Raw genomic sequence first — 27688 nt, 5'->3', positions numbered from 1 at the left:
GACCAGCGGACACATCCTCAGAATAGAGGGCGGATTCTCTTTAGCCAGAGGATGGTGAACCTGTGCAACTTATTGCCACAGACAAACTGTGGACGCCAAGTGACTGGGTATATTTAAAGCAGAGGTTGATAGATGCAAACATGAGGAAATCTGCAGATGCTGGAAATTCAAGCAGTTGCTGGTGAATGCAGCAGGCCAGGCAGCATCTCTAGGAAGAGGTACAGTCGACATTTCGGGCCGAGACCCTTCATCAGCGCTAACTGAAAGAAGAGCTAGTGAGAGATTTGAAAGTGGGAGGGGGAGGGAGAAGACCCCCCACCCCTGTCTTCTATCATTTCGGATCTCCCCCTCCCCCTCTCAAATCTCTTACTCGCTCTTCTTTCAGTTAGCCCTGATGAAGGGTCTTGGCCTGAAACGTCAACTGTACCTCTTCCTAGAGATGCTGCCTGGCCTGAGAGGTTGATGGATTCTTGATTGGAAAGGGTGTGAAGACAAGGCAGCAGAGTGGGGTTGAGTGGGCCAACATATCAGCCATGATTGAATGGTGAAATAGCCACAATGGGCTGAATGGCCTAATTCTGCTCCTTTGTCTTGTGGTCAATGGAGATGTGGACTTATCCCATGGAAGACAATGATATGGAGAATAAATCAGCCATGATGCTGATCAACGGGCCGAATAAATCAGCCATGATGCTGACCAATAGGCCAAATGGTCTAATTCTGCTCCTGAGACTTTTGACTGACCTGTGAGGCAGGGGTCGCACTGCACACCCCCAGGGGCTGGAATCGCCCTGTGCATTGGGCCAGCAGTGCCCTGGGAGTACATTTTCAATTCTCCATAAATTGAATTTGAAATCGCGTCCACGATATCCTGCAGTGGGAGGGAGAACAGCCAGAGGTTGTGGTACACATTGAGACCAATGACATAGGTAGGAAAGGGGAGGAGGTCCTGAAAACAGACTTCAGGGAGTTTGGAAGGAAGTTGAGAAGCAGGACCGCAAAGGTAGTAATCTCGGGATTACTGCCTGTGCCACGCGACAGTGAGTATAGGAATTGAATGAGGTGGAGGATAAATGCGTGGCTGAGGGATTGGAGCAGGAGGCAGGGATTCAGATTTCTGGATCATTGGGACCTCTTTTGGGGCAGGTGTGACCTGTACAAAAAGGACGGGTTGCACTTGAATCCCAGGGGGACCAATATCCTGGCAGGGAGGATTGATAAGGCTACTAGCAAGAGTTTAAACTAGAATTGTTGGGGGATGGGAACCAAACAGAAGAGACTGGGGAAGCTTCCTTCAGTTAGTCCTGACGAAGGGTCTCGGCCCAAAACGTCGACTGCACCTGTTCCTAGAGTTGCTGCCTGGCCTGCTGCGTTCACCAGCAACTTTGATGTGTGAGACTGGGGAAGAGGTGGTTGGCTCACAAATAGAGAAAGCTTGGAGACTGTGTGTGAGGGAGGATAGGCAGGTGATAGAGAAGGGACGCGCCCAGATGGACAGTTTGAGATGTGTCTATTTCAACGCAAGGAGTATTATGAACAAAGCAGATGAGCTTAGAGCATGGATCAGTACTTGGAGATATGATGTGGTGGCCATTACAGAGACTTGGATGGCTCAGGGACAGGTTTGGTTACTTCAAGTGCTGGGTTTTAGATGTTTCAGAAAGGACAGGGAGGGAGGCAAAAGAGGTGGGGGCGTGGCACTGCTGATCAGAGATAGTGTCACAGGGGCAGAAAAGGTGGACGCCATGGAGGGATTGTCTACGGAGTCTCTGTGGGTGGAGGTTAGGAACAGGAAGGGATCAATAACTTTACTGGGTGTTTTTTTATGGGCCGCCCAGTAGTAACAGGGATATCGAGGAGCGGATAGGAAAACAGATCCTGGAAAGGTTGTTGTGGAGGGAGGTTTTAATCTCCCAAATATTGATTGGCATCTCCCTAGACCAAGTGGTTTAGATGGGTTGGAGTTTGTTAGGTGTGTTCAGGAAGGTTTCTTGACACAATGTGTAGATAAGCCTACAAGAGGAGAGACTGTACTTGATTTGGTATTGGGAAATGAACTTGGTCAGGTGTCAGATCTCTCAGTGGGAGAGCATTTTGGAGATAGTGACCATAATTCTATCTCCTTTACAATAGCACTGGAGAGAGATAGGAACAGACCAGTTAGAAAAGTGTTTAATTGGAGTAAGGGGAATTATGAGGCTATCAGGCAGGAACTTGGAAGCATAAATTGGGAACAGATGTTCTCAGGAAAAAGTACAGAAGAAATGTGGCAAATGTTCAGGGGATATTTGTGTGGAGTTTTGCATAGGTACATTCCAATGAGACAGGGAAGTTATGGTAGGGTACAGGAACCGATGTGGACAAAGGCTGTAATAAATCTAGTCAAGGAAAAAAGAAAAGCTTACAAAAGGTTCAGAGAGCTAGGTAATGGTAGAGATCTAGAAGATTATAAAACTAACAGGAAGGAGCTTAAGAAGGAAATTACGAGAGCCAGAAGGGGCCATGAGAAGGCCTTGGCGGGCAGGATTAAGGAAAACCCCAAGGCATTCTACAGGTATGTGAAGAGCAAGAGGATAAGACCTGAAATAATAGGACCGATCAAGTGTGACAGTGGGAAAGTGTGTATGGAACCGAAGGAAATAGCAGAGGTACTTAATGAATACTTTACTTCAGTATTCACTATGGAGAAGGATCTTGGCAATTTTAGGGATGACTTACAGTGGACTGAAAAGCTTGAGCATGTAGAAATTAAGAAAGAGGATGTGCTGGAGCTTTTGGAAAGCATCAAGTTAGATAAGTCACCGGGACCGGATGAGATGTACCCCAGGCTACTGTGGGAGGCGAGAGAGGAGATTGCTGAGCCTCTGGCGATGATCTTTGAATCATCAATGAGGACGGGAGAGGTTCCGGAGGATTGGAGGGTTGCGGATGTTGTTCCTGTATACAAGAAAGGGAGTAGAGATAGCCCAGAAAATTATAGACTAGTGAGTCTTACTTCAGTGGTTGGTAAATTGATGGAGAAGATCCTGAGAGGCAGGATTTATGAACATTTGGAGAGGTATAAAATGATTAGGAATAGTCAGCATGGCTTTGTCAAGGGCTTTGATTGAATTTTTTGAGGATGTGACTAAACACAATGATGAAGGTAGAGGCGTAGATGTAGTGTATATGGATTTCAGCAAGGCATTTGACAAGGTACCCCATGTCAGGCTTATTGAGAAAGTAAGGAGGCATGGGATCCAAGGGGACATTGCTTTGTGGATCCAGAACTGGCTTGCCCACAGAAGGCAAAGAGTGGCTGTAGATGGGTCATATTCTGCATGGAGGTCAGTGACCAGTGGTGTGCCTCAGGGATCTGTTCTGGGACCCCTACTCTTCGTGATTTTTATAAATCACCTGGATGAGGAAGTGGAGGGATGGGTTAGTAAATTTGCTGATGACACAAAGGTTGGGGGTGCTGTGGATATTGTGGAGGGCTGTCAGAGGTTACAACAGGACATTGATAGGATGCAAAACTGGGCTGAGAAGTGGCAGATGGAGTTCAACCCAGATAAGTGTGAAGTGGTTCATTTTGGTAGGTCAAATATGATGGCAGAATATAGTATTAATGGTAAGACTCTTAGCAGTGTGGAGGATCAGAGGGATCTGGGGTCCGAGTCCATAGGACACTCAAAGCTGCTGTGCAGGTTGACTCTGTGGTTAAGAAGGCATACGGTGTATTGGACTTCATCAATCGTGGGATTGAGTTTAAGAGCCAAGAGGTAATGTTAGCTATATAGGACCCTGGTCAGATGCCACTTGGAGTACTGTGCTCAGTTCTGGTCACTTCACGATAGGAAGGGTGTGGAAACCATAGAAAGGGTGCAGAGGAGATTTACAAGGATGCTGCCTGGATTGGGGAGCATGCCTTATGAGAATAGGTTGAGCGAACTTGCCCTTTTCTCCTTGGAGCGACGGAGGAGGAGAGGTGACCTGACAGAGGTGTATAAGATGATGAGAGGCATTGATCGTGTGGATAGTCAGAGGCTTTTTCCCGGGGCTGAAATGGCTAACACGAAAGGGCATAGTTTTAAGGTGCTTGGAAGCAGGTACAGCGGAGATGTCAGGGGTAAGTTTTTTACTCAGGGAATGCTGAGTACGTGGAATGGGCTGCCAGCAACAGTGTTGGAGGCGGATACAATAGGGTCTTTTAAGAGACTTTTGGATAGGTACATGGAGCTTAGAAAAATAGAGGGCTTTGGGTAACCCGAGTAATTTCTAAGGCAGGGACATGTTCGGCACAACTTTGTGGGCCTGTATTGTGCTGTAGGTTTTCTATGTTTTTATCAATTTGTGATCTTGCTCTGCCTGGCTTCACAGAGGTTCTGCTGGTGCTGGTAGATTGGGGGGTGTGGTGGTGACTTCAATTATCAGTGACCAACCAACTCCATCAGCACTGACAACACCATTCAGCCCTTCACACACTGAGGGACTGTACCAAAGCCCTTCAGGAGAAGGTGAACCTACAGAAAGTTATCAATAAGATTGAAAGAGTACAGGGAAACTTACAGGGATGTTGCTGGGACTTGAGGACCTGAGTTATAGGGGGAGGTAAATAGGCTTGGAGTTTATTCCTTTGAGCGTAGGAAATTGATAGTGGTATACAAAATCACGAGGGTTCTTGATGCGGTAAATACAAGCAAGCTTTTTCCACTGAGGTTGGGTGAGACTCGAACTGGAGGTCATGGGTTAAGGGTGAAAGGTGAAGGTGAGGGGACAGAGGGTGGTGAGAGTGTGGAACAAGCTGCCAGTGGATGCAGGTCTGGTTTGGACATTGTAGGAAAGTCTGGATAACTACATGGATGGTCGGGGTATGGAGGGCGATGGTCCAGGTGCTGGTCGGTGGGACGAGGCAGACTGACAGTTCACTACAGACCAAAAGGCCTATTTTTGTGGTGTAGGACTCTCTGACCCAGTGATGGCCCTCAACAGCCCCCAACGCCACGGGTTGTGCTGCCCCTGTGTGATCTACCTCATTGTGACCTTTGCACTTTGACTGCCCTGTGGCCGTAACACCACACTCTGCATTCTCTGTCGTTCTGTGACCTCGAAGCTTAACCCATTTCAATCAGACTTCCCTCATTCCGACCTGCTGGTGCACGGCCTACTCCGCTATCACGACAAGGCCAGGCTCCGGTGGGAGGGGAAACACCTTTGGAGGCTATATACTGACATCAGGGTGGCCTCCAACCCAATAACATGAACACTGCTTTCTCCTACGTCCAGTAATTTATCCCTCCTCTCCTTCTTGCCATTCTCCCTTCTGGTTTCCCTCACACCCCTTCACATCCCCTCACTTGCTCATCCCCTCCCTCTGGCTCCTTGCCTCCTTCCCTTTCTCCTCGAGTCCACTCTTTCCTATCTTCTCCAGCCCTTTACCTCTTCCATCAATCATCTTTCTTCATTCCACCCCTCCCCTTCCTACTCACACTCCCCCTCACCTGATCTCACCTGTCACCTGGTCTCACCTGTCACCTGGCCTCACCTGTCATCTGCCAGCTGGTATTCCTCCCCCCCCCCTCACCCACCCTCTGATTCTGGCCTTCTGCCGCTTCCTTCCCAGTTCTGGCCCGAAATGTCGACTGTTTATTCCTCTCTGAGGATGCTGCCTGACTTGCTGAGTGTCGCTCTCTGTAACTCGGTCCAAGAGGCAATAACAAACCTACATCCGTCCCTTCGTCAGCGTGGAACAGCACAGGAACAGCCCCTTCGGACCACAATGCTGTGCCAAACCAATTAAATTAGTCATCAAATGACCAACTAAACTAATCCCTTCTGCCTACACAATGTCCATATCCTTCCATTCTCCTCACATTCAAGTGCTTATCTAAACTCTGCAAAGTCTCTAATGTGTCTGCCTCTACCACTGCTCCAGGCGCCCACCACTCTCTGTGTAAAAAAAAAACTTAACCCTCACATTATCCTTTCACCTTAAACGCCATTTCATGCCTAGTGTTGGCGCGTGGCCAAGTGGTTAAGGCGTTTGTCTAGCGATCTGAAGGTCGCTAGTTCGAGCCTTGGCTGAGGCAGCGTGTTGTGTCCTTGAGCAAGGCACTAATCCACACATTGCTCTGCGATGACACTGGTGCCAAGCTGTATGGGCTCTAATGCCCTTCCCTTGGACAACATCAGTGACGTGGAGAGGGCAACCAGCGTGGGCAACTGCCAGTCTTCCATACAACCTTGCCCAGGCCTGCGCCCTGGAAACCTTCCAAGGCGCAAATCCATGGTCTCATGAGATTAACGGATGCCTCTCTGGTATTGGATATTTCAACCCTGGGAAAAAGATGTTGTCTGTCTACTCGATCTAATCATAGAACCCCCTTATCAGATCTCCTGTCAGCCTCCACCGCTCGAGATCCAGCATCAGAAATGGAGCATGGTGCGGTCCTCGTAGCTGCAGATACACTCACCAGTCTGGTCGTGGACAGGTCAAGACTGGGGTTGCAGTACTCCTGCTGGAAGATGTCTGGCACCTTCGTTCCTGGCACTGCAGTCCAGAACCTGCTGGGGCACTGCGACACACACACCTGGGCGGAAACAGGAACAACACAGCGTGAGACACACTCCACAAGTCCGGCTACCAGCTCCCTGCACTACCTGAGACGCTGCAGAAAGGGGTTCAGAACTTACTGGCAACTCGGTTTCATTTCCGTGGGGTAAAGATTTAAGATCAATTTTTTTTCTCTCTCGCACGTACATCAGAACATCCCAACGTACAGTGAAATGCACCAAATCAGATCGGTAAGGACGTGTTGGAGGCAGCATGCCCACAACTTGGTAACCCTAACCGGTACTTCTTCGGACTGTGGGAGGAAACTGGAGCACCCGGAGGAAACCCACGCAGACTCGGGGAGAGTGTACCAAACTCCTTACAGACAGCAGCAGGATTGGAACATGGGTCACTGGCACTGTCACAGTGGTACGCTAAACTGTTCTGTACTGAAGGGTTTTGAGAATGTGAAATTTTAGGATTACGTTATTTATACTGAGATACAGCACAGTGACAGGCCTGCACCACCCAATTACACCCATCTGACCAATTAACCCACTAACCCGTACAGGCGGGAGGAGAAGATGGCGGCGTGACGCAGCGCGCGCAGCTCTCCAGTGAAATGATATCGTATCTGTTAAATAGGGGCTGTGGACAATTCTGATTTGATGGAGACAGACGTGAGAAGCACAGAGGAACATCTGGAGAAATTTCTGAAATGCCCGGTTCGCTGCCACTGTTACTGGGCGGTCAAGAATCTCCGAAGGCCCCAAAATCCCCGGCTTTGCCTGCTGCTGGCGACCGAGGCTGAGGTCGAAGCCGTCGGCAGAGATGGTGCTCAGTACTCTGTGTCGGAGGGCTGATCGGAGGCTCGAAGTTTTCGGATGACTCAGAGTCAGACTGTGGTCCGGCATGGCAGGGAGAGTTTTCTTCCTTCTCCCGTCTGCGTGAGATGTGGGACTTTCGAGAGATTTTGAACTTTTTTACTGTGTCATGGCCTGTTCTTCATCAAGTTATGGTATTGTTGCACTGTTGTAACTATATGTTATAACTATGTGGTTTCAGTTAGTTTTTCAGTCTTGGTCTGTCCTGTGTTTCTGTGATATCACACCGGAGGAATATTGTATCATTTCTTAATACATGCATTACTAAATGACAATAAAAGAGGACTGCGTGTCCTCAGAATCTGATCTAATCTTCAGAATGTGGCAGGCAACCGGAGCACCCAGAGAAACCCACACGGTCATGAGGAGAACATACAAGCTCTATGTGTGAATTCAGCCCTGGTTTCTAGCACTGTAATAGCAGTAGGCTAACTGTTGTGCTGCCTTCCTATATTTGCGAGAGAGATTCATCTCAAGGCTCCACTAACTCTTGGATCCAGTTTTAAGAAAACTGCTATCATCCCACTACCCAAGAGTGAGATCTGGGATCTGCCATGATGGAATGGCAGAGCATACTCGATGGGCTGAGTGGCCTAATTCTGACCCTATGCCTTATGGTCTAAAACAAGGTAACGTGCCTTAGCAACTACTGCCCAGTGGCCCTGACATCGACCGCCGTGAGTGCTTGAAGAGGTTGGTCACGTATGCAAAACCAAAGAGATGGTCTTTGGCTTCAGGAAGGGGGCAGTGCACATCCTCCTCTCTACATCAGTGGTACTGAGGTTGAGGTAGTTGAGAGCTTCAAGTTCCTAGATGATTAACTTGTTCATCTTCACAAGGTTGGTCCTGGTCCAATCATGTTGATACCAGGACCAGGTAAGCTCACCAACACGTCTACTTCCTCAGGAGGCTGAAGAAATTCCTCAGGATGATGGAAAAATGGAGGGTTATGTGGGAGGGAAGGGTTAGATTGATCTTGGAGTCGGTTAAAAGGTGGGCAGAATATTGGGCCTGCTGTGCTATGTTCTAAAGAAAGGCAGCTGTCCGACCCGGAGAAGGAGCTTCCAGTGCCTCTGTCAGAATTTCACCATCTGGAGACTTGTTCACCTTCACAAGGGGAGTTAGATTTGGGATCAGGGAAGGGCTGGGAGTCACAGAGATCTGTAGACCCTTCGGCCCATTGGCAGCTGGGTCCAGCCTGCAAAAGGGGCGGACGTAAATTCAGCAGGCACCAGGGACCTCAGGCTGACCATTGGCATGTTCCAACACTGGCCAATCACCGTGCTGGTTGTAGAAAATGCCCCTGGCTGTAAGAAGCACCAATTCTGCCGCAGGCAGTCCGAAGCCGACGTGGAGCAAGCAATCCCAGAAATGCCAGCAGAAGCTCCAGGGACCTCGTTCCCGGGAGAGGAGGGATCTTTGATGGGCTACCCCTGGGGACAAGTTGAAAGGCTCTTGCTCCCGGGTTGGGGCACTCTGCTGAGCTGCTTTCGGCGGCCTATTCCCCAGCAGGGGGGTGCAAGCGAGCAGGAAGCCTGGAGATCATCACTCAAGGTTTGAAAGCATGGCTGTCTGTCCGGTTTCCTCTCAGCGAGCAGCAAAGCCATAGAGAGATGTCAAACATTCATGACTGTCGGAACAACTTAGCACCTCGTGGTTCCCCCCCACCCCCCTCGAGTGACCGTTACCTGTGTGGTGGGGCACTGCAGCTTGTTGAGAGCCGAGGTCAGGATAGCCGTGGGCGAGACGCATTTCAGGATGTTGAAGTAGAGGGCGTAGGGCTTCTCCCTTTGGAAGAGAAGGTGTGTTAGAGTGGGAACACCAGGGAGCGGGACGCTCGAGTCTCGGCCTAGGAGACTCCATGGAACCGCCTGCCCCACCAGCGCCACCGGCGGCCCCTTGGCGGCCCCCAGCAGACTCGGAAGCACAGAAACAGAGAATGGGAGTGCAGAGATGTGGCAGGTGCAGGAGCAGAGAGCTTATGGGGGGAGGAACATTGAAACACAGAACCACAGGAGCAACACACAAAATGCTGGAGGAACTCAGTAGGTCAGGCAGCATCTGTGGAAATGAATAAACAGTCAATGTTTCGGGCCTCTTCAGGACTGGAAAGGACAGGGGGAAGATGGCAGAATAAGAAAGTGGAGGGAGGGGATGAAGTAAGAAGCTGGGAGGTGAGAGGTGAAAAAAGTAAAGGAAGGAATCTGATAGGAGAGGAGGGTGGACTGTAGGAAAAAGGGAAGGAGGAGAGGCACTGGGTGGAGGTGATAGGCAGGAGAGAAGAGATCAAGCAGGGACCAGAGTGGAGAATTGAAGAAGACAGAAAGGGGAGGGGAAAAACACTACAGGAAACCTGCAAAATCAAAGTTCATGCCATCAGGTTGGAGGCTATCCAAAACATAATATGAGGTGTTTCTCCTCCAGACTGAGAGTGGACTGATCGTGGCACAAGAGGCAGCCACGGACAGACGTGCCACTTTGGGAATGGAGCTCAGATATAAAATGTTTGGCCACCGAAAAGTCCTGCATTTTGCATCTGGAGAGAAGTTGCCCAATGAAGCAATCCTCCAATCTACGTCAGGTCCCATCTAGGTGGAGGCGGCCACAGCAGGAGCACCTGAGTAGATGACCCCAATGGGTTCGTAGGGGAGGTGTTGCCTCACCTGGAAGGACTATTTTGTGGAGGAGGGAAAGGTGCGTGCCTGTGATGTGCAACCAGGGTTGTGGTGGAGTCAAATACCAAGGAGTATTCAAGGGGACCTTGGATAGGCACGTGAATGTACACAAAATGGAAGAATATGGACATTGTCCAGCCAGGGGTTCCCAACATTTTTGATGCCATGGACTGCTACAATTAACCAAGGGTTCTGTGAACTCCAGGCTGGGAGTTCCTGGTCTACGCAGAAGGGATTACTAATTCAAATGCCTAGACATTCGATTACTAATTTAATCAGTTCAGCACAACATTGTGCGCCGAAGGACCTTTTCCTGTGCTGTCACATGTTCTATATTCTATAGGTGTTTAACAAATAAACATCCATCATGAGCACAAGCTAGTGAAACATTAAACTCTGCATGCAACCCAGCCATCAAACCCGCAAACCAACCATCAAACCCACAACCCAGCCATCAAACCCACAACCCAGCCATCAAACCCACAAACCAACCATCAAACCCACAGTCCAGCCTTCAAACCCACAACCCATCCGTCAGACCCTCAACACATCCATCAAACCCTCATCCCAATGATCATACCCACAACACAACCATCATACTCATTCATCACCACCTTGCTAAACCATTTTAACCATACCATTTAACCTGTCCTTACAATGTAGGGAAGTGTATGGAACAGAGAGGGGAATAATTTCTTTACCAGAGGGTGGTGAATCTGTGGAATTCATTGCCACAGATGGTTGTGGAGGCCACGTCATTGGGTATATTTAAAGCAGATGTTGATAGGTCCTTGATTAGTTACAAAAGTTACAGGGAGAACAGGGTTGAGAGGTTAATACCCCTCACCAGAGATTCCCCCTCCTCTTGCCTCCCACCAGCTCAAGTGACCCACAACTCACTTGTTGTTGCCAACGCCACAATACATGCCGGTGGAATTCCTTGGGTAGATCACCTCCCGTGGGTCGCCGTACAGCCATGCTGTGGAGAGAGAACATGAGGCCTCAGTCACCCCGTTGCACGTTTGGGCTCCGCAAGGCACTCTGCCCGGGAAAAGGACCACACTTCCTACAGCATCGGAACACAAGCTCCCCGGGGCTGGGGCACAGAGGAGGGCAGTAGGACCAACTGGGAATGCTTGTCAGCCAAACGGCCTCCCCCAGTGCTGTCTCATTCTGGAACGTTTCAAACTCACAACAGACGCCTGATTGACCATAATCTGACTGGAGTGGCACAGTACCGAGGAGCGCGACAGCAGCGTGACAGTCCGTGTAACGCTATACAGCGCTAGCGACCTGGGTCCAACTCCCATCGCTGCACGTCCTCCCTGTGACCACGCGGATTTACTCCGGGTGCTCCGGACTCCTCCTGTGGCCCAAAGACGTACGGGCTAGGGTCAGTAAGTTACAGCACAGTGGCTGGAGTACCCACTTCCTTTCACGCTGATGATCTGATGACAGAATTGATGGCTTGGTGGCCATATTTACCCGCCATACGAAGGTAGGTGGAGGGGCAGGTACTGTTGAGGAAGCAGAGAGGCTGCAGAAGGATTTGGACATATCGGGAGAATGGGCAAAGAAGTGGCTGTTGGAACATCGTGCGGGGAAGTGGACGGTCATGCACTTTGGTAGAAGGAATAAAGGTGACTATTAGACTATTTTCTAAACGGGGAGGAAATTCAAAAACCAGAGGTGCAAAGGTGCAGGATGCCCTAAAGGTTAACTTGCAGGTTGAGTTGGTCGTAAGGCAAGCAAATGCGATCTTAACATCCATTTCGAGAGGACTAGAATATAAGAGGAAGGATGTGATGCTGAGGCTTTATAAGGCACTTGTCAGACTGCTCTTGGAGTATTGTGAGCAGTTCTGGGGCCCATATCTGAGAAACGATGTGTTGTCATTGGAGAGGGTCTAGAGAAGGTCCACTGGAGTGAACCTGGGAGTGACAGGGTTAATGTATGAGGAACATTTCATGCCTCTGGGGCTGTACTCGCTGCGGTTAAGACAAGTGAGGTAGGATCTTATTGAAACCTATCAAATATTGAAAGGTCTAGATAGAGTGTACGCGGAGAGGATGTTTCCTATAGTGGGTGAGTCTAGGATCAAAACAGAGGGATGTCCCTTTAGAACGGAGATGAGGAGGAATTTCTTTAGCCAGAGGATGGTAAATCTGTGTAATTCTTTGTTAGGACACCTGTGGAGGCCAAGTCATCGAGTGTATTTAACGCTGAGGTTGATAGGTTCTTGATTAGTCAGGGTGTCAAATGTTCCACGGAGACGGCAGGAGATTGGAGTTACGAGGGAATGGTGGAGCTGCTTGGCCTGGTCTGCTCCTGTGTCTTATGGTCGTGGTCCTGGGGTAGAGTGGAGTACCGCACCCGGGTTTCTTATGACCCAAACATGAGAGCCAAGGCGCCCCCCGCATCCCCCTCCCCGCAGACAGTATGTGCCACTGACCGTTCCCCCAGTTGCCTCCCCTCCCTTGCCCCTGCCTGAGCATTGAGTGGGGGGTGGGGGGTGAGGAGGGGCAGTGGGAGGGGTCACTTACCCACAATGCCTACCACCATGTATCCCAGGATGAAGACCATAAAGATGGCACAGCAGATTATGTCTGTGCAGCTCCTGTGGGGGGAGAGAGACGTGGAAACCATCAGTGTAAGAAGGTCCCACCCAAAAGGCAAAAATAAAACCTGGACAAGGTAGAGGAGGTCAAAGCTGGGAAAAAGGGGAGGTATTGGGGGGTCCGGGTTCACAATCCCCACACAAACCAGAGCAATGCCCCACACACGCACACCTCGAACCACTTCATTGCCCACCTCATGCCCCCCTCGCCTCCAACACTCACCCTCACCCCTTCATTATACCCACATCCCCTCAAAAGGTGAGGGCGCCCTCCACAATACTCACCTGTTCTCGATTGGCCCTTTGAACCTCGGGTCATAGGCAGAGGGGGCCCCTGTGGGTGACAAAAAGAGGTCAGAACATCAGGGAGCTCGTTACAGGGGCGGCTGCGGGTGGGGAGCAGGCATGGACCTTCACCCACCTATCGCTCCCCCCACCCTATCCCACTCTTCCCCCCAGGACCATAACCTAGACCTTGGCCAAGGGTTACCAGGAGGAAGATGGTGGACAGGACATAGCCGAGGGTCAGCAGATCCAAGGGGCTGAAGGGCCTTGACCTGAGAGCAGTGAACATAGGGGACAGAAAGAGAGACGGAGAGAGAATGGAAGGGAGGGAGTGACAGAGAAGGAATTAGACAACTACAGACAGTCAGAAAGGGGAGGAAGATAGGGGAGGGGGGAGGGGGGAGGGGGAGAGGGAGGAGAGGGGGGAGAGGGAGGAGAGAGGGGGAGAGAGGGGGAGAGAGGGGGGAGAGTGGGGGGAGAGAGGGGGGAGAGAGGGGAGGGAAAGGGGGATGGGAGGGGGGAGAGAGGGGAGGGAAAGGGGGATGGGAGGGGGGAGGGGGAGAGGGGAGGGGGAGGGGAGAGGTAAAGGGAGAGGGGAGGGGGGAGGGGAGAGGGGAGGGGAGAGGGGAGAGGGGAGGGGAGAGGGGAGAGGGGAGAGGGGAGGGGAGGGGAGGGGAGAGGGGAGGGGAGGGGAGGGGAGAGGGGAGGGGGGAGGGGAGGGGAGAGGGGAGGGGAGAGGGGAGGGGGGAGGGGAGGGGAGAGGTAAAGGGAGAGGGAGGAGGGAAGGGAGAGGGGAAGGGAGAGGGGAAGGGAGAGGGCAGGGGGAAGGGAGGGGGAGGGGAAGGGAGAGGGGAGGGGAGAGGTAAAGGGAGAGGGAGGGGGAAGGGAGAGGGGAAGGGAGAGGGCAGGGGGAAGGGAGAGGGGAAGGGAGAGGGCAGGGGGAAGGGAGGGGGGAGGGGAGGGGGGAGGGGAGGGGGGAGGGGAGGGGAGAGGTAAAGGGAGAGAGAGGGGTGAGAGGGAGACACACACACACACCCCAGAGACGAACCACAGCACCCCCTCCCAGTAGGAGTTGAAGAATTGGAACCACTATCTCCACCCGCCATCCCACCAAACTCTGCTACCAGTGCGTTTGGCCTCAGCCTCACACTGACCCTCATCCCTCACCTAAACCACCACTGACCCGCAACCCAACCCCTACCAACACCACTCACCCTAAATCCTATCATCAACCCTAATCCCAATCCTTACCACCCGTCTTGTCACCACCACTGACCTTCATCCCAAAACCATACTCCCCTCCCAAAACACTCACCCCACTCCCACCCCAGGCCACTCCTATCCCAATCCCTCACCCACTCCAACAACACTCACCTCAATCCCAATCCCTCACCCACCCCAACAACACACACCCCAATCCCAATCCCTCAGCCACTCCCATCCCAATTCCTCACCCACCCCAACAACACTCACCTCAATCCCAACCCTCAGCCACTCCTATCCCAATCCCTCACCCACCCCAACAATACTCACCCCAATCCCAACCCTCAGCCACTCCTATCCCAATCCCTCACCCACTCAACAACACTCACCTCAATCCCAACCCTCAGCCACTCCCATCCCAATTCCTCACCCACCCCAACAATACTCACCCCAATCCCAATCCCTCACCCACCCCAACACACACCCCAATCCCAATCCCTCACCCACCCCAACAAAACACACCGCAATCCCAATCCCTCACCCACCCCAGCAACACACACCCCAATCCCAATTCCTCACCCACCCCAGCAACACACACCCCAATCCCAATTCCTCACCCACCCCAACAACTCACACCCCAATCCCAATTCCTCACCCACCCCAACAACACACACCCCAATCCCAATTCCTCACCCACCCCAACAACTCACACCCCAATCCCAATTCCTCACCCACCCCAACAACACACACCCCAATCCCAATTCCTCACCCACCCCAACACACACCCCAATCCCAATCCCTCACCCACCCCAACAATACTCACCCCAATCCCAATTCCTCACCCACCCCAACAACTCACACCCCAATCCCAATCCCTCACCCACCCCAACACACACCCCAATCCCTCACCCACCCCAACACACACCCCAATCCCAATCCCTCACCCACCCCAACAAAACACACCCCAATCCCAATCCCTCACCCACCCCAGCAACACACACCCCAATCCCAATTCCTCACCCACCCCAACAACTCACACCCCAATCCCAATTCCTCACCCACCCCAACAACACACACCCCAATCCCAATTCCTCACCCACCCCAACAACTCACACCCCAATCCCAATTCCTCACCCACCCCAACAACACACACCCCAATCCCAATTCCTCACCCACCCCAACACACACCCCAATCCCTCACCCACCCCAACAACTCACACCCCAATCCCAATTCCTCACCCACCCCAACAACTCACACCCCAATCCCAATTCCTCACCCACCCCAACACACACCCCAATCCCAATTCCTCACCCACCCCAACAACACACACCCCAATCCCAATTCCTCACCCACCCCAACAACTCACACCCCAATCCCAATTCCTCACCCACCCCAACAACACACACCCCAATCCCAATCCCTCACCCACCCCAACAACTCACACCCCAATCCCAATTCCTCACCCACCCCAACAACTCACACCCCAATCCCAATTCCTCACCCACCCCAACAACACACACCCCAATCCCAATTCCTCGGCTGCTCCAACAACTCACACCCCAATCCCAATTCCTCACCCACCCCAACAACACACACCCCAATCCCAATTCCTCACCCACCCCAACAACACACCCCAATCCCAATTCCTCACCCACCCCAACAACACACACCCCAATCCCAATCCCTCACCCACCCCAACAACTCACACCCCAATCCCAATTCCTCACCCACCCCAACAACTCACACCCCAATCCCAATTCCTCACCCACCCCAACAACTCACACCCCAATCCCAATTCCTCACCCACCCCAACAACACACACCCCAATCCCAATCCCTCACCCACCCCAACAACTCACACCCCAATCCCAATTCCTCACCCACCCCAACAACTCACACCCCAATCCGAATTCCTCACCCACCCCAACAACACACACCCCAATCCCAATTCCTCGGCTGCTCCAACAACTCACACCCCAATCCCAATTCCTCACCCACCCCAACAACTCACACCCCAATCCCAATTCCTCACCCACCCCAACAACACACACCCCAATCCCAATTCCTCACCCACCCCAACAACTCACACCCCAATCCCAATTCCTCACCCACCCCAACAACTCACACCCCAATCCCAATCCCTCACCCATCCCAACAACACACACCCCAATCCCAATTCCTCACCCACCCCAACAACTCACACCCCAATCCCAATTCCTCACCCACCCCAACAACTCACACCCCAATCCCAATTCCTCACCCACCCCAACAACACACCCCAATCCCAATTCCTCGGCTGCTCCAACAACTCACACCCCAATCCCAATTCCTCACCCACCCCAACAACTCACACCCCAATCCCAATTCCTCACCCACCCCAACAACACACACCCCAATCCCAATTCCTCACCCACCCCAACAACACACACCCCAATCCCAATTCCTCACCCACCCCAACAACTCACACCCCAATCCCAATTCCTCACCCACCCCAACAACACACACCCCAATCCCAATTGCTCGGCTGCTCCAACAACTCACACCCCAATCCCAATTCCTCACCCACCCCAACAACACACACCCCAATCCCAATTCCTCACCCACCCCAACAACACACACCCCAATCCCAATTCCTCACCCACCCCAACAACACATACCCCAATCCCAATTCCTCACCCACCCCAACAACTCACACCCCAATCCCAATTCCTCACCCACCCCAACAACACACACCCCAATCCCAATTCCTCGGCTGCTCCAACAACTCACACCCCAATCCCAATTCCTCACCCACCCCAACAACTCACACCCCAATCCCAATTCCTCACCCACCCCAACAACACACACCCCAATCCCAATTCCTCACCCACCCCAACAACACACACCCCAATCCCAATTCCTCGGCTGCTCCACCACTGACCTTCACCCAAAGGCACGCGGACATTTGTTGGCCTTTCAGCCCTTTGGGACTTTTCTCCATCCCTCAGTGAGGTTGGTGATTATCCAACTTCCACCTCAACTTCACCAACCCCTCCACTGATCACTACACTCCATGGTTGACATACACGTGTGTTGGGAACCCGTCTTCACTTCGCTCCAGGAGAAGAGGTCACGAGATGAAATCCTCCCCATTTCTGCTTTAGTCAAGTTTATTGTCATTTCGACCATAAACTGCTGGTACAGTACACAGTAAAAAAAAACGCAGATAACCCCCTTATTCTGAAACTATGGTCCCCGGTTCCCAATTCTCCCACCTGGAGAAGCCTGTGTGTTGTACTAAATTAGAATCTGAATCAGGTTTATTATCACCGGCATGTGTTGCGAGATTTGTTAACTTAGCAGCAGCAGTTCAATGCCACACAGATAATATAGAAATAAAAAATAAGTAAATCAATTACAGTAAGTAAATCTGTTTATTAAATAGTTAAATTAAAAATAGTGCAAAACAGAGATTTTTAAAAAGTGAGAAGTGTTCAGAGATTCAATGTCCATTTAGGAATCGGATGGCAGAGGGGAAGAAGCTGTTCCTGAATCGCTGAGTGTGTGCCGTCTGGCTTCTGTACCTCCTTCCTGATGGTTACAATGAGAAGAGGGCATGTCCTGGGTGATGGGGGTCCTTAGTAATGGATGCTGCCTTTCTGAGTCACCGCTCCCTGAAGATGTCCTGGGTACACAATAGAGGCTAGTACCCAAGATGGAGCTGAGTAATTTTACAACTTTCTGTAGCTTCTTTCGATCCTGTGTGGCAGCAGCACACCGCCCCCAAACCAGACAGTAATGCAGCCTGTTAGAATGTTCTCCACTGTACATGTATAGAAGTTTTTGAGTGTTTTATGTGACAAACCAAATTTCCTCAAACTCCTCATGAAATATAACCACTGTCTTGCCTTTGCTGTAGCTGCAATGATATATTGGGATCAAGTTAGATCCTCAGAGATCTTGATCTCAGAAAATTTATCTCAGAGATAAATTCTCCTCTGATCAGCTTCCTTCCATCAGAGCAACCAGTCTCACCAGGAATCTGTGCAGGGGACATTTCCCTCAAGTTTCTCCTTGGTATGGAAACCAGGACTCTGACTGTGGTCTCCCCTTGGATGGGACATCAGAACGCATCGAGGGATCAGCGGTGACAAGGAGAGACTGCATCAAGTTCTTTGGTGTCAACACCTCTGCAGATCTATCCTGAGCCCAAAGTAATGGTGCAACCACAAGAAGTCGCGACGGAAACTATACTTGATTAGGAGTTGGCGTCATCAAACATTAGCAAATTTCTACTGCCGTGGAGGGGCCACTGCACAAGATCAGAAGGAAAACAGCAGAAAGCTGTAAATGCAGCCAGTCCCATCATGGGCACGAGCCTGCCCAGAATCGAGGACATCTTCAAAAGACAAAGGCTGAGAAAAGGTGGCATCCGTCACGAAGGTCCCCACCATTCAGGCCACGCTCTCTTCTCATGGCCACCATCAAGGAGGTACGGGAGCCTGAAGACACACACGCAACATTTCAGAAACAGCTTCTTCCCCTCTGCCATCCGATTGCTGAATGGACAATGAACCCACCAACACTACCTCACCATTTGTTCTTTCTGCACTACTTTTTTAAAATATATTTTCTTAGTTGTAATTTATAGTAATTTGTATGTCTTTGCACTGTATTGTTGCTGGAAAACAACAAACAGATTTCACGACATATGTCAGTGTTAAGTAAACCTGATTCTGACCTGTATAGGTGACTGCACACCAAACGATGTCTGCCCATGACTGACATCAGCTCCCCTCCATATCGCTCATGCCCCCTTGACTAAACGATGTCCTCACACCTCTGACATCAGCTCCCCTCCACGTGCGCTCTCCCCCGCCCCCCGAGAGGTAACCATAGCAATAGTTTGGGGAGGTAGATAGAACAATGGTTTGGAGATATTACAGGGGGAATCCAGACAAAGAACTCTGTTAGTAAGCTCTGGGGATAATGTCATCGAGTAGGTTAGGACGCAAGCCGCAGGGAACATTGACACAGGACGCATTGCAAGAACTGGGAGGCGTTAGGTCGATTGTGAAAGATTCTCCACCATCCGGGCCATGCCATCTTCTCCCAGGTCCCTTCGGGACTGAAATCCCACTGCACCAGGTTCAAGAACAACTGCTTCCCTTCAACGTTCCGGTTCTTCAACCAACAGCCACAACCCTAATCACCACGGTTTAGTAACAGTACATCACTATGGTGGTTAGTATGACTTGGGGAATCAAAGTTCAGAGTTCAATTCCCGCCACTCTCTGCAAAGAGATTGTCCGTTCTCCCTGTGACCGCATGGGTTTCCCCCGGGTGCTCCGGTTTCCGCCCACAGTCCAAGGACCTACCAGTTAGTCAGTTATTTGGTCATTGTAAATCATCCTGTGCCTCGGCTAGGGTTAAATAGGTGGGATGCTGGGGGCGTGGCTTGTTGGGCCTGAATCTCTAAATAAATAAACAAACTAAAATAAAAATGAGCGCTTTGATCAAAAGTGGAGTTTTGTGTCAATGCTGGAGGACCAAAAGGTTGACTGTACTGTTTTCCACAGATGCTGCCTGGCCTGCTGAGTTCCTCCAGCAGTTTGTGTGTGTCGCTCGGATTTCCAGCATCTGCAGATTCTCTTGTTTCTGTTCCGATCGTGTTTACTTGTAAAAACTCTGCACTTGTTTTACGACTTTCTTGTGAATGATGTGTATATAAGATGGACTCTTGGCCTCACGATCTACCTCATTATAACCTTACAATTTATTGTTCACCTGCACTGCTCTTTTGCAGTAGCTTTTACACTTTATTCTGCATTGTTATTAAAACATAGAGCAGTGCAGCACGGAACAGGCCTTCCAGCCCTTTAGCCTAGTCCAAGATCAACTCACCCTTCCCTCCCACGTAACCCTCCATTTCACTTCCATCCAACTAACAGTTTCTTATAGGTCCGCAATGTATCGGCCTCTACCATCACCATCTGTGTTAAATCCTGCCCCTATACTTTCCTCCAAACACCTTGTTCTGGCTCAGTGCACTGTGTAATGATGTGGTCTGTATGAACATTGCGCAAGGCACTGCATCTCAGTACATGTGACGATAATAAACCAGTACCAATAGAGTGGATTCCGGCTAATTGGGCCATCGGGGCACCCCTTTATTTGGGACAATTCTTGAATTCTTGAAAAAAAGCCGGGATTCCCTTTGTTTCTTTGGGACCAAATGTCGCTCATTTGGGGCAGGAGAGTGTGGCAGAACACTTACTAACTGGCATCAGCCGCGCAGACTTGTCTGGCCGTCAGACTCAGCTTCAAGCCAACAGTTTCTAAAATAGCATCAGTTACATGTCTTTGCGTTCAGAAGGCAATGATTTTTATCACTGACAATTCTGAACCGTTTTGCTCACTGTGGTTTCAAGCATTCAGGCTTGAAGATGTCAGATATGCTGGGATGGAAAACTAGTTAGGAAATATGAATTAGGAATTACCTCACCCAATTACTGCTATTTTTGGGTTACCAATGATAGAATCAAATCATTTAACCTCTTCAGCTCGTTAGATGATTGCATTTCTTACTTTAATGGCTAGAAGATCCATTTTGCTGAATTGGAAAGAGATCAATCCTCCCACCACATTTCATTGGTTTTCTCAAACTATGTTGTGTTTAAATTTGGAAAAAATTAGAAGTGTTGTTTATGACCCTTCCATTAAATTCGAAAAGACTTGGAGGTCATTTATTCAGCATTTTCGTAGGATGTAATTTGACCATTTCCAAACTTATTTTACTTCTCTGTAGTGTTGGTTGAGAAGAACGGAGTCGTCAACACTAAGGTTTTCTTTTCTCTCTTTTTTTATGATGTTACAAAACAGCCCAGGTCTTTTTTTTAGTTTAGTTGATTAATTCTGTAACGACACGCTCTCGTCTCACTGCTGCCACCATCAGGCAGGAGGTACAGGAGCCTCAGGACCCACACCACCAGGTTCAGGAACAGTCATTACCCCTCGACCATCAGGCAGGAGGTACAGGAGCCTCAGGACCCACATCACCGGGTTCAGGAACAGTTTTACCCCTCAACCAGCGGGAACCATCACCCAGGTCATGCTCTTGTCTCACTGCTGTCATCAGGAAGGAGGTACAGGAGCCTCAGGACCCATACCACCAGGTTCAGGAACAGTCATTACCCCTCGACCATCAGGCAGGAGGTACAGGAGCCTCAGGACCCACATCACCGGGTTCAGGAACAGTTTTACCCCTCAACCAGCGGGAACCATCACCCAGGTCACGCTCTTGTCTCACTGCTGTCATCAGGAAGGAGGTACAGGAGCCTCAGGACCCACACCACCAGGGTCAGGAACAGTTATGCCCTCGACCATCAGGAAGGAGGTACAGGAGCCTCAGGACCCACACCACCAGGGTCAGGAACAGTCATTACCCCTCAACCAGCAGGCTCTTGAACCAGCGCGGAGAACTTCACTAAACTTCACGCCCCATCACTGAACCATTCCCACAACTTATGGACTTACTTTCAAGGACTCATCATCTCATGGTGTCAATATTCATTGTCTATTTATTTATTATTATTATTATTTATTTTTTATTTGCACAGTTTATTGTCTTTTGCGTATGGGTTGTCTGCCCTGTTGGGAGTGGTGTTTCATTGATTCTGCTATGATTATTGGATTTACTGAGTATGCCTGCAAGAAAATGAATCTCAGGGTTGTATATGGTGACATATATGAACTTTGATAATACATTTACTTTAAAATCTGATGGCAGAGGGGAAAGCACAAAAATGAGTGAGCAGACTCCAGAAACACGTGCACCGTGAACCTCAAAGTCCCCCAAAACGAATGGGCAGCTGTGAGCCTCACTGACCAGTCCTGGTAACATGGAATCCACCCGCTCTTTCCTCCGACAGCTGCTAGCAAGGGAGAGAGGAAGACCAGTCAAACACAAGCAGATGACAATCACCCAGGCCACACTATGACTATGACACCGAACACTCGCCGATTGCTTGCTCAATGCCTCAATCAGAGAGAAGCAATGGAATCGATCACGGGCTCGTTCACTCGATGCCTCGCTCGGAGAGAAGCAATGGAATCGATCACGGGCTCGTTCACTCGATGCCTCGCTCGGAGAGAAGCAATGGAGTCAATCAAGGGCTCGTTCCCTCAACGACTCGACCAGAGAGAAGCAATGGAGTTGATCACAGACTCGTTCCCTCAACACCCTCCCCTCTCCCGGTGGTAACAGGTTTCCCACACAGTCCCCAATTCCAGGATCTCAAAACTCAGCAGCATCCATTAATGGTAAACAACCATTCTTCAACACAAGTATTTCTCCTCAACAACAGACCCACCCAGGGGAGCATGCACAGCCAGGAGGTATCCCGGGGATAGGTTGGCCCCCTTGGGGAATTCCTTCCCAAGCCTAGCACTACTCCACGCAGGAGGCTATGAATGGCAATCCACACCCAACGAGAGGTCCTCGGGCGACCCGTTTTCACACAGCAAGATCCAAGCGCTCCATGGTTGAAACCAAATGGTGCATCCCGTGCCAGTGATGTGGACGGAGGGGAAAATGATTTGTGCTGGCCTCAAAACACCAGTAAAAATTCCTGCCCTCCTAGACAAATACCAATGTGAGCTTTGACCTCAGAGAGCAGGCAGACTCTGAATCACGGCAACTTCTCAACCCGAGATGAAATTAAACTTATTATCTCAGATGCCTGGTACAGAGGCTGGACTCTGACAGTCAGAGAGGTCTACAATGGGTCGTCAATGCATCACCAGCACCAACCAACCCATCAAGGCCATATAGTATACACAGAAAGGTGCAGGAAAAGGGGCCAGTAATGTCATGAAGGATCCCACTCACTCTGCTCATGGACTGTCTGTCCCATTCCTATCAGGGAGGAGGCTACGTAGCATCACACCAGGACCAGCAGACCCAAAAACTTTGCCCAAGCAGTAAAGCTGAGCAACACATTAACCCACTCACCCACTCCTCGACATTCCCGGTCACCAATATTTTATCGGTTCCTGTCAGAGTCACCCTATGTACAGACAGACCTGTGCCTGATGTCACTTTGTGGACATATAATCAACTTATGTATATAAGCCAGTTTATGCATTTATAGTTATTGTGTTCCTTATCTTGTAGTGTGTTTTTGAGCTGGAACAATTAATTTGTTCTCTTTTATACCTGTGTACTGGAAATGACATTAAACAACTTTGAATCCAAGTACATATATCTCACCATACACAACCTTCCAATTCAGTTTTTGCAGGCATTCACAGGAAAATAAGAAATACCATAGAACTTCTGAAAAACTACACAAAAGCAAAGACTGACAAACAGCCAATGTGCAAAAGGAGACAAACTGCGAATAGTCAGAATCAGAATCTGGTTCAATATCACTATCACCGGCTTGTCTGCTGGAATCCAGTTCACTATCACCGGCACATCTGCTGGAATCCAGTTCACTATCACTGGCACATCTGCTGGAATCCAGTTCACTATCACCGGCACGTCTGCTGGAATCCGATTCACTATCACCGACACGTCTGCTGGAATCCGGTTCACTATCACCGGCACGTCTGCTGGAATCCGGTTCACTATCACCGACACGTCTGCTGGAATCCGGTTCACTATCACCGGCACGTCTGCTGGAATCCGGTTCAACTATCACCGACACGTCTGCTGGAATCCGGTTCACTATCACCAGCACGTCTGCTGGAATCCAGTTCACTATCACCGGCACATCTGCTGGAATCTGCTTCACTATCACCAGCACATCTGCTGGGATTTGGGGGATTGCGGCAGCAGTACATTGTAATACATAAATAACAACTGTAAATTACAATAAGAAACGTGTATAAAAATAAATTAAACAATTAGTACAAAAAGAGAGGGAAAATACTGGGGTAGTGTTCATGGGTTCATTGTCCATTCAGAAATCTGATGGCAGAGGGGAGGAGGCTGTTCCTGGATTGTTAAGCGTGTATCTTCAGGCCCCTGTACCTCCTCCTTGATGGTAGCAACAAGAGGAGGACATGCCCTCTTCTCATTAGAAAGTAATCCTGAGAACATGAGTTGTGAAGACTCCTTCGGGCTGGGTGAGGGGTGAGGGATTGCTGGCACCAGAATGGTTGGGTTGAGAGTCGAGAAGGAAAAGCAGGGAGGGGCTGTGACTGGGACAGGGAGAGGGGGGTGTAAGAGTCTGGGAAGGAAGTGCCAGGTGACAGGAACCTCTCTGCAGTTAGAGACACCTGCCCAGTCGACTCCAGCAGACTGACCCAGGTCAGTAGGTGGGGAGGTGGGAAGAGGGAAACGGAGGTCATGGAGTTTGGCCGGGCTGCTGCAGAGAGTGGGGGAGTGGAAGAGGTGGTGAGATGCCCAAAGGGGGTTCCGAAGTAAGATGCATGGGCTACCATAACACTGGAACAGAATCAGGCCATTCAGCCCATCGAGTCTGCTCTGCCATTCCATCAAGGACCATCCCTCTTACTGATCAAGGACCAATCAATCTCCCCTTTAAATATTCCCAATAACTTGGCCTCCACAACTGTCTGTGGCAATGAATTCTGCAGATTCACCACCCTCTGACTAAAGAAATTCCTCCTCATCTCTGTCCTAAATGGATAAATTAAAGACACATTTTATTATCTTGATGAACCCGGTGTGGTCTCTTGCTGCTGTAGCCCATGAGTTCAAGGTTCGATGTGTTAGGTGTTCAGAGATGCTCTTCTGCACACAACTGTTATAACGTGTGGTTATTTAGTTACTGTCAGCTTGAACCAGTCTGACCATTCTGCTCTGTCCTCATTAACAAGATATTTTCACCCACAGAACTGCCACTCACTGGATGTTTTTTGTTTTTCCTCACCACTCTCTGTAAACTCTAACGACTGTTGTGTGTGAAAATCCGAGGAGATCAGTAGTTTCTGAGATACTCAAACCACCCTGTCTGGCACCAATTCTGATGTGTGGTCTGAACAACAGTTGAACCTCTTGACCATGTCGGCATGCTTTCATGCACTGAGTGGCTGCCACCTGATTGGCTGATTAGATATTCACGTTAATGAGCAGGTGTACCGGTGGACTGAGTAAAGTAGTCACTGTGTGCACGTTAGTTTTATTTGTCATATTCACATCAAAACATTCAGAGAACTGTGTTGGTCGTAACGTGAGCAACGAAAGGAGTTCAAGGATTTTGCTGGGGGCAGCCCATGAGTGTTGCTGTGCTTCCAGAGCCATCGTAGCGTGCCCGTAACTTACTAACCCTGACCCGTATGTCTCTGGAATGTGGGAGGAAACCGAGGCACCCAGAAGAAACCCATGTGGTCACAGGGAGAACATACAGACTCCTTACACAGGCAGTGCCGGGAGTTAAACCCATCCTTCAGTGGTGGTAGGAATACCAACAGTCCTTTATTTTAGCTAACGTGGTCATAATAGGCCAATTGGCCTCTTTCACTTCTTCATACAAAGACAAGCACCTTTGCCAGTAGCTACAGCCCAAGATATACAAGCAATGATTGACTAAGGGTAGTCAGCACAGCTTTGTGCATGTAGGTCATGTCCAACCAATTTTATAGAGTTTTTCAAGGCAGTTACCAGGGAGGTGGACAAAGGCAAGGCAGTGGACGTTGTCTACATGGACTTTAGCAAAGCACTTGACAAGGTCCCACATGGGAAAATGGTCAAGAAGGTTCAGTTGCTCAGCATTCAAGACAAGACAGTAAACTGGATTAGACATTGGCTTTGTGGAAGAGGCCAAGGAGCGGTAGTCGAGGTCGCCTCTCTGACTGGAGGCCTGTGACTAGTGGTGTGCCGCAGGGGTCGGTGCTGGGTCCATTGTTCTTTGTCATCTATGTCAATGATCTGGATAATAATGTGGTTAACTGGATCAGCAAAGTTGCAAATGACACCAAGATTGGGGGTGCAGTGACATCGAGGGAGGCTATCATGGCTTGAAGAAGGATCTTCAGCTGGAAAAAATGGGCTGAAAATGGCAGATGCAACTTAATGCAGACAAGCGTGAGGTTTTGCACTTTGGTAGGGCCAGCCAGGGCAGGTATTACACAATCAGCGACTGGGCACTGTGGAGCGCGGTAGAACAAAAGGATCTGGGAACACAGGTCCATAATTTGTTGAAAGTGGCGTCATAGGTAGATAGGGTCATAAAGAAAGCTTCTGGCATATAGGCCTTTGGAAAGCAGCCAGTGAGTGAGTGGGCCAGTAAAGGAGTGGAGCTTTGAGGCTTTGACTCGAGAGATTCTGGCAGTTTTGGCAGTTGGTCTGTGGAATCAAATCAATCAAGATTTGAATAGATCAGCAGAAAGCTGTTGATTAGACAATCAAGATTTGAATAGATCAGCAAAAAGCTGTTGATTAGACAATCAAGATTTGAATAGCTCAGACTCAGCAGAAAGCAGCTGATTGGGCAATCGAGGTCAGGTGACCAAGCATTTTGAAAAGCTCCAACAGATAAATAGAGAGATAGCTCAAGCGAAGCGGCCAGAGTGTGAGTGGGCCAGTGAAGGAGTGGAGCTTTGAGGCTTTGACTCGAGTGGCTTTGACGAGAAGAGGCGGAGGACAAGCTAGCTTGCAGTTAGTTTTTACAATGCCTCCTGAGACGGTGATGTGCCTCTCATGTGAGATGTGGCAGTCTTGGGGGAACGCCCCTCTCCAGCAGAGTCACATCTGCCAGAAGTGCATACGGCTGGGCGATCTGGAAGACCGTGTAAGGAATCTGGAGCAGCAGCTGGATGATCTTTGACTCATAAGGGAGAATGAGGCAGTTGTAGATGAGAGCTACCAGGAGGTAGTCACACCTAGGCTGTCGGAAGCAGGTTGTTGGGTGACAGTCAGAGGGGGGAAAGCAAAGGTGAGCAGACAGGTAGTGCAGAGCACCCCTGTAGCCATTCCCCTGAATAATAAGTTTACCGTCCTGGATACTGTTGTCAGGGACGACCAACCAGGTGTGAGCCACGGTGGCAGGGCCTCCGGCACTGAGTCTGACCCTGTGGTGTGGAAGGGTGAGACGGAGAAGAGGAGAGCTGTCGTCATTGGAGACTCTATAGTCAGGGGAGCAGACAGGAGATTTTGTAGATGTGAGAAGGACACCCGCATGGTTTGTTGCCTCCCGGGTGCCAGGGTCCGGGATGTCTCTGACCGGGTGCACGACGTCCTGGTACGAGAGGGAAAGCAACCAGAAGTTGTGATACATGTTGGTACCAACAACATAGGCAGGAAGAGGGATGAGGTCCTGAAGTGTGAGTTTTGGGAACTAGGCAGAAGGCTGAAAAACAGGACCTCAAGGGTGACGTTCTCAGGATTGCTGCCAGTGCTACGTGACAGAGATGGTAAGAATTGGAGGAGATGGCAGTTGAATGTGTGGCTGAGGAGTTGCTGCAGGGAGCAGGGTTTTAGATTTTTGGATCATTGGGATCTCTTGTGGGGAAGGTGGGACCTGTACAGATTGGATGGGTTGCA

The 27688-nt window shown here is 50.1% G+C and overlaps 1 protein-coding gene across 1 annotated transcript in view; it reads right to left on the bottom strand.

Annotated features, from left to right (window-relative positions):
• slc44a4 (solute carrier family 44 member 4) overlaps positions 1 to 27688 on the bottom strand; it is a 95980-nt gene that overhangs the window by 48887 nt on the left and 19405 nt on the right. Inside the window, exons 2-6 of the mRNA XM_063047902.1 lie at positions 12994 to 13042; positions 12635 to 12708; positions 10992 to 11070; positions 9105 to 9204; positions 6453 to 6569 (exon numbers count right to left, since the gene is read on the bottom strand). Of these exons, the coding sequence (XP_062903972.1) occupies positions 6453 to 6569; positions 9105 to 9204; positions 10992 to 11070; positions 12635 to 12708; positions 12994 to 13042 (419 nt within the window). The remainder of the gene's footprint in view (positions 1 to 6452; positions 6570 to 9104; positions 9205 to 10991; positions 11071 to 12634; positions 12709 to 12993; positions 13043 to 27688) is intronic.

Source organism: Mobula hypostoma, chromosome 5 (genome assembly GCF_963921235.1).
Source record: "Mobula hypostoma chromosome 5, sMobHyp1.1, whole genome shotgun sequence".
In the NCBI taxonomy this organism is placed as follows: Eukaryota; Metazoa; Chordata; class Chondrichthyes; order Myliobatiformes; family Myliobatidae; genus Mobula; species Mobula hypostoma.
The sequence above is the reverse complement of the archived record's forward strand: the minus strand, read 5'-3'. Positions and strand labels throughout refer to the sequence as shown.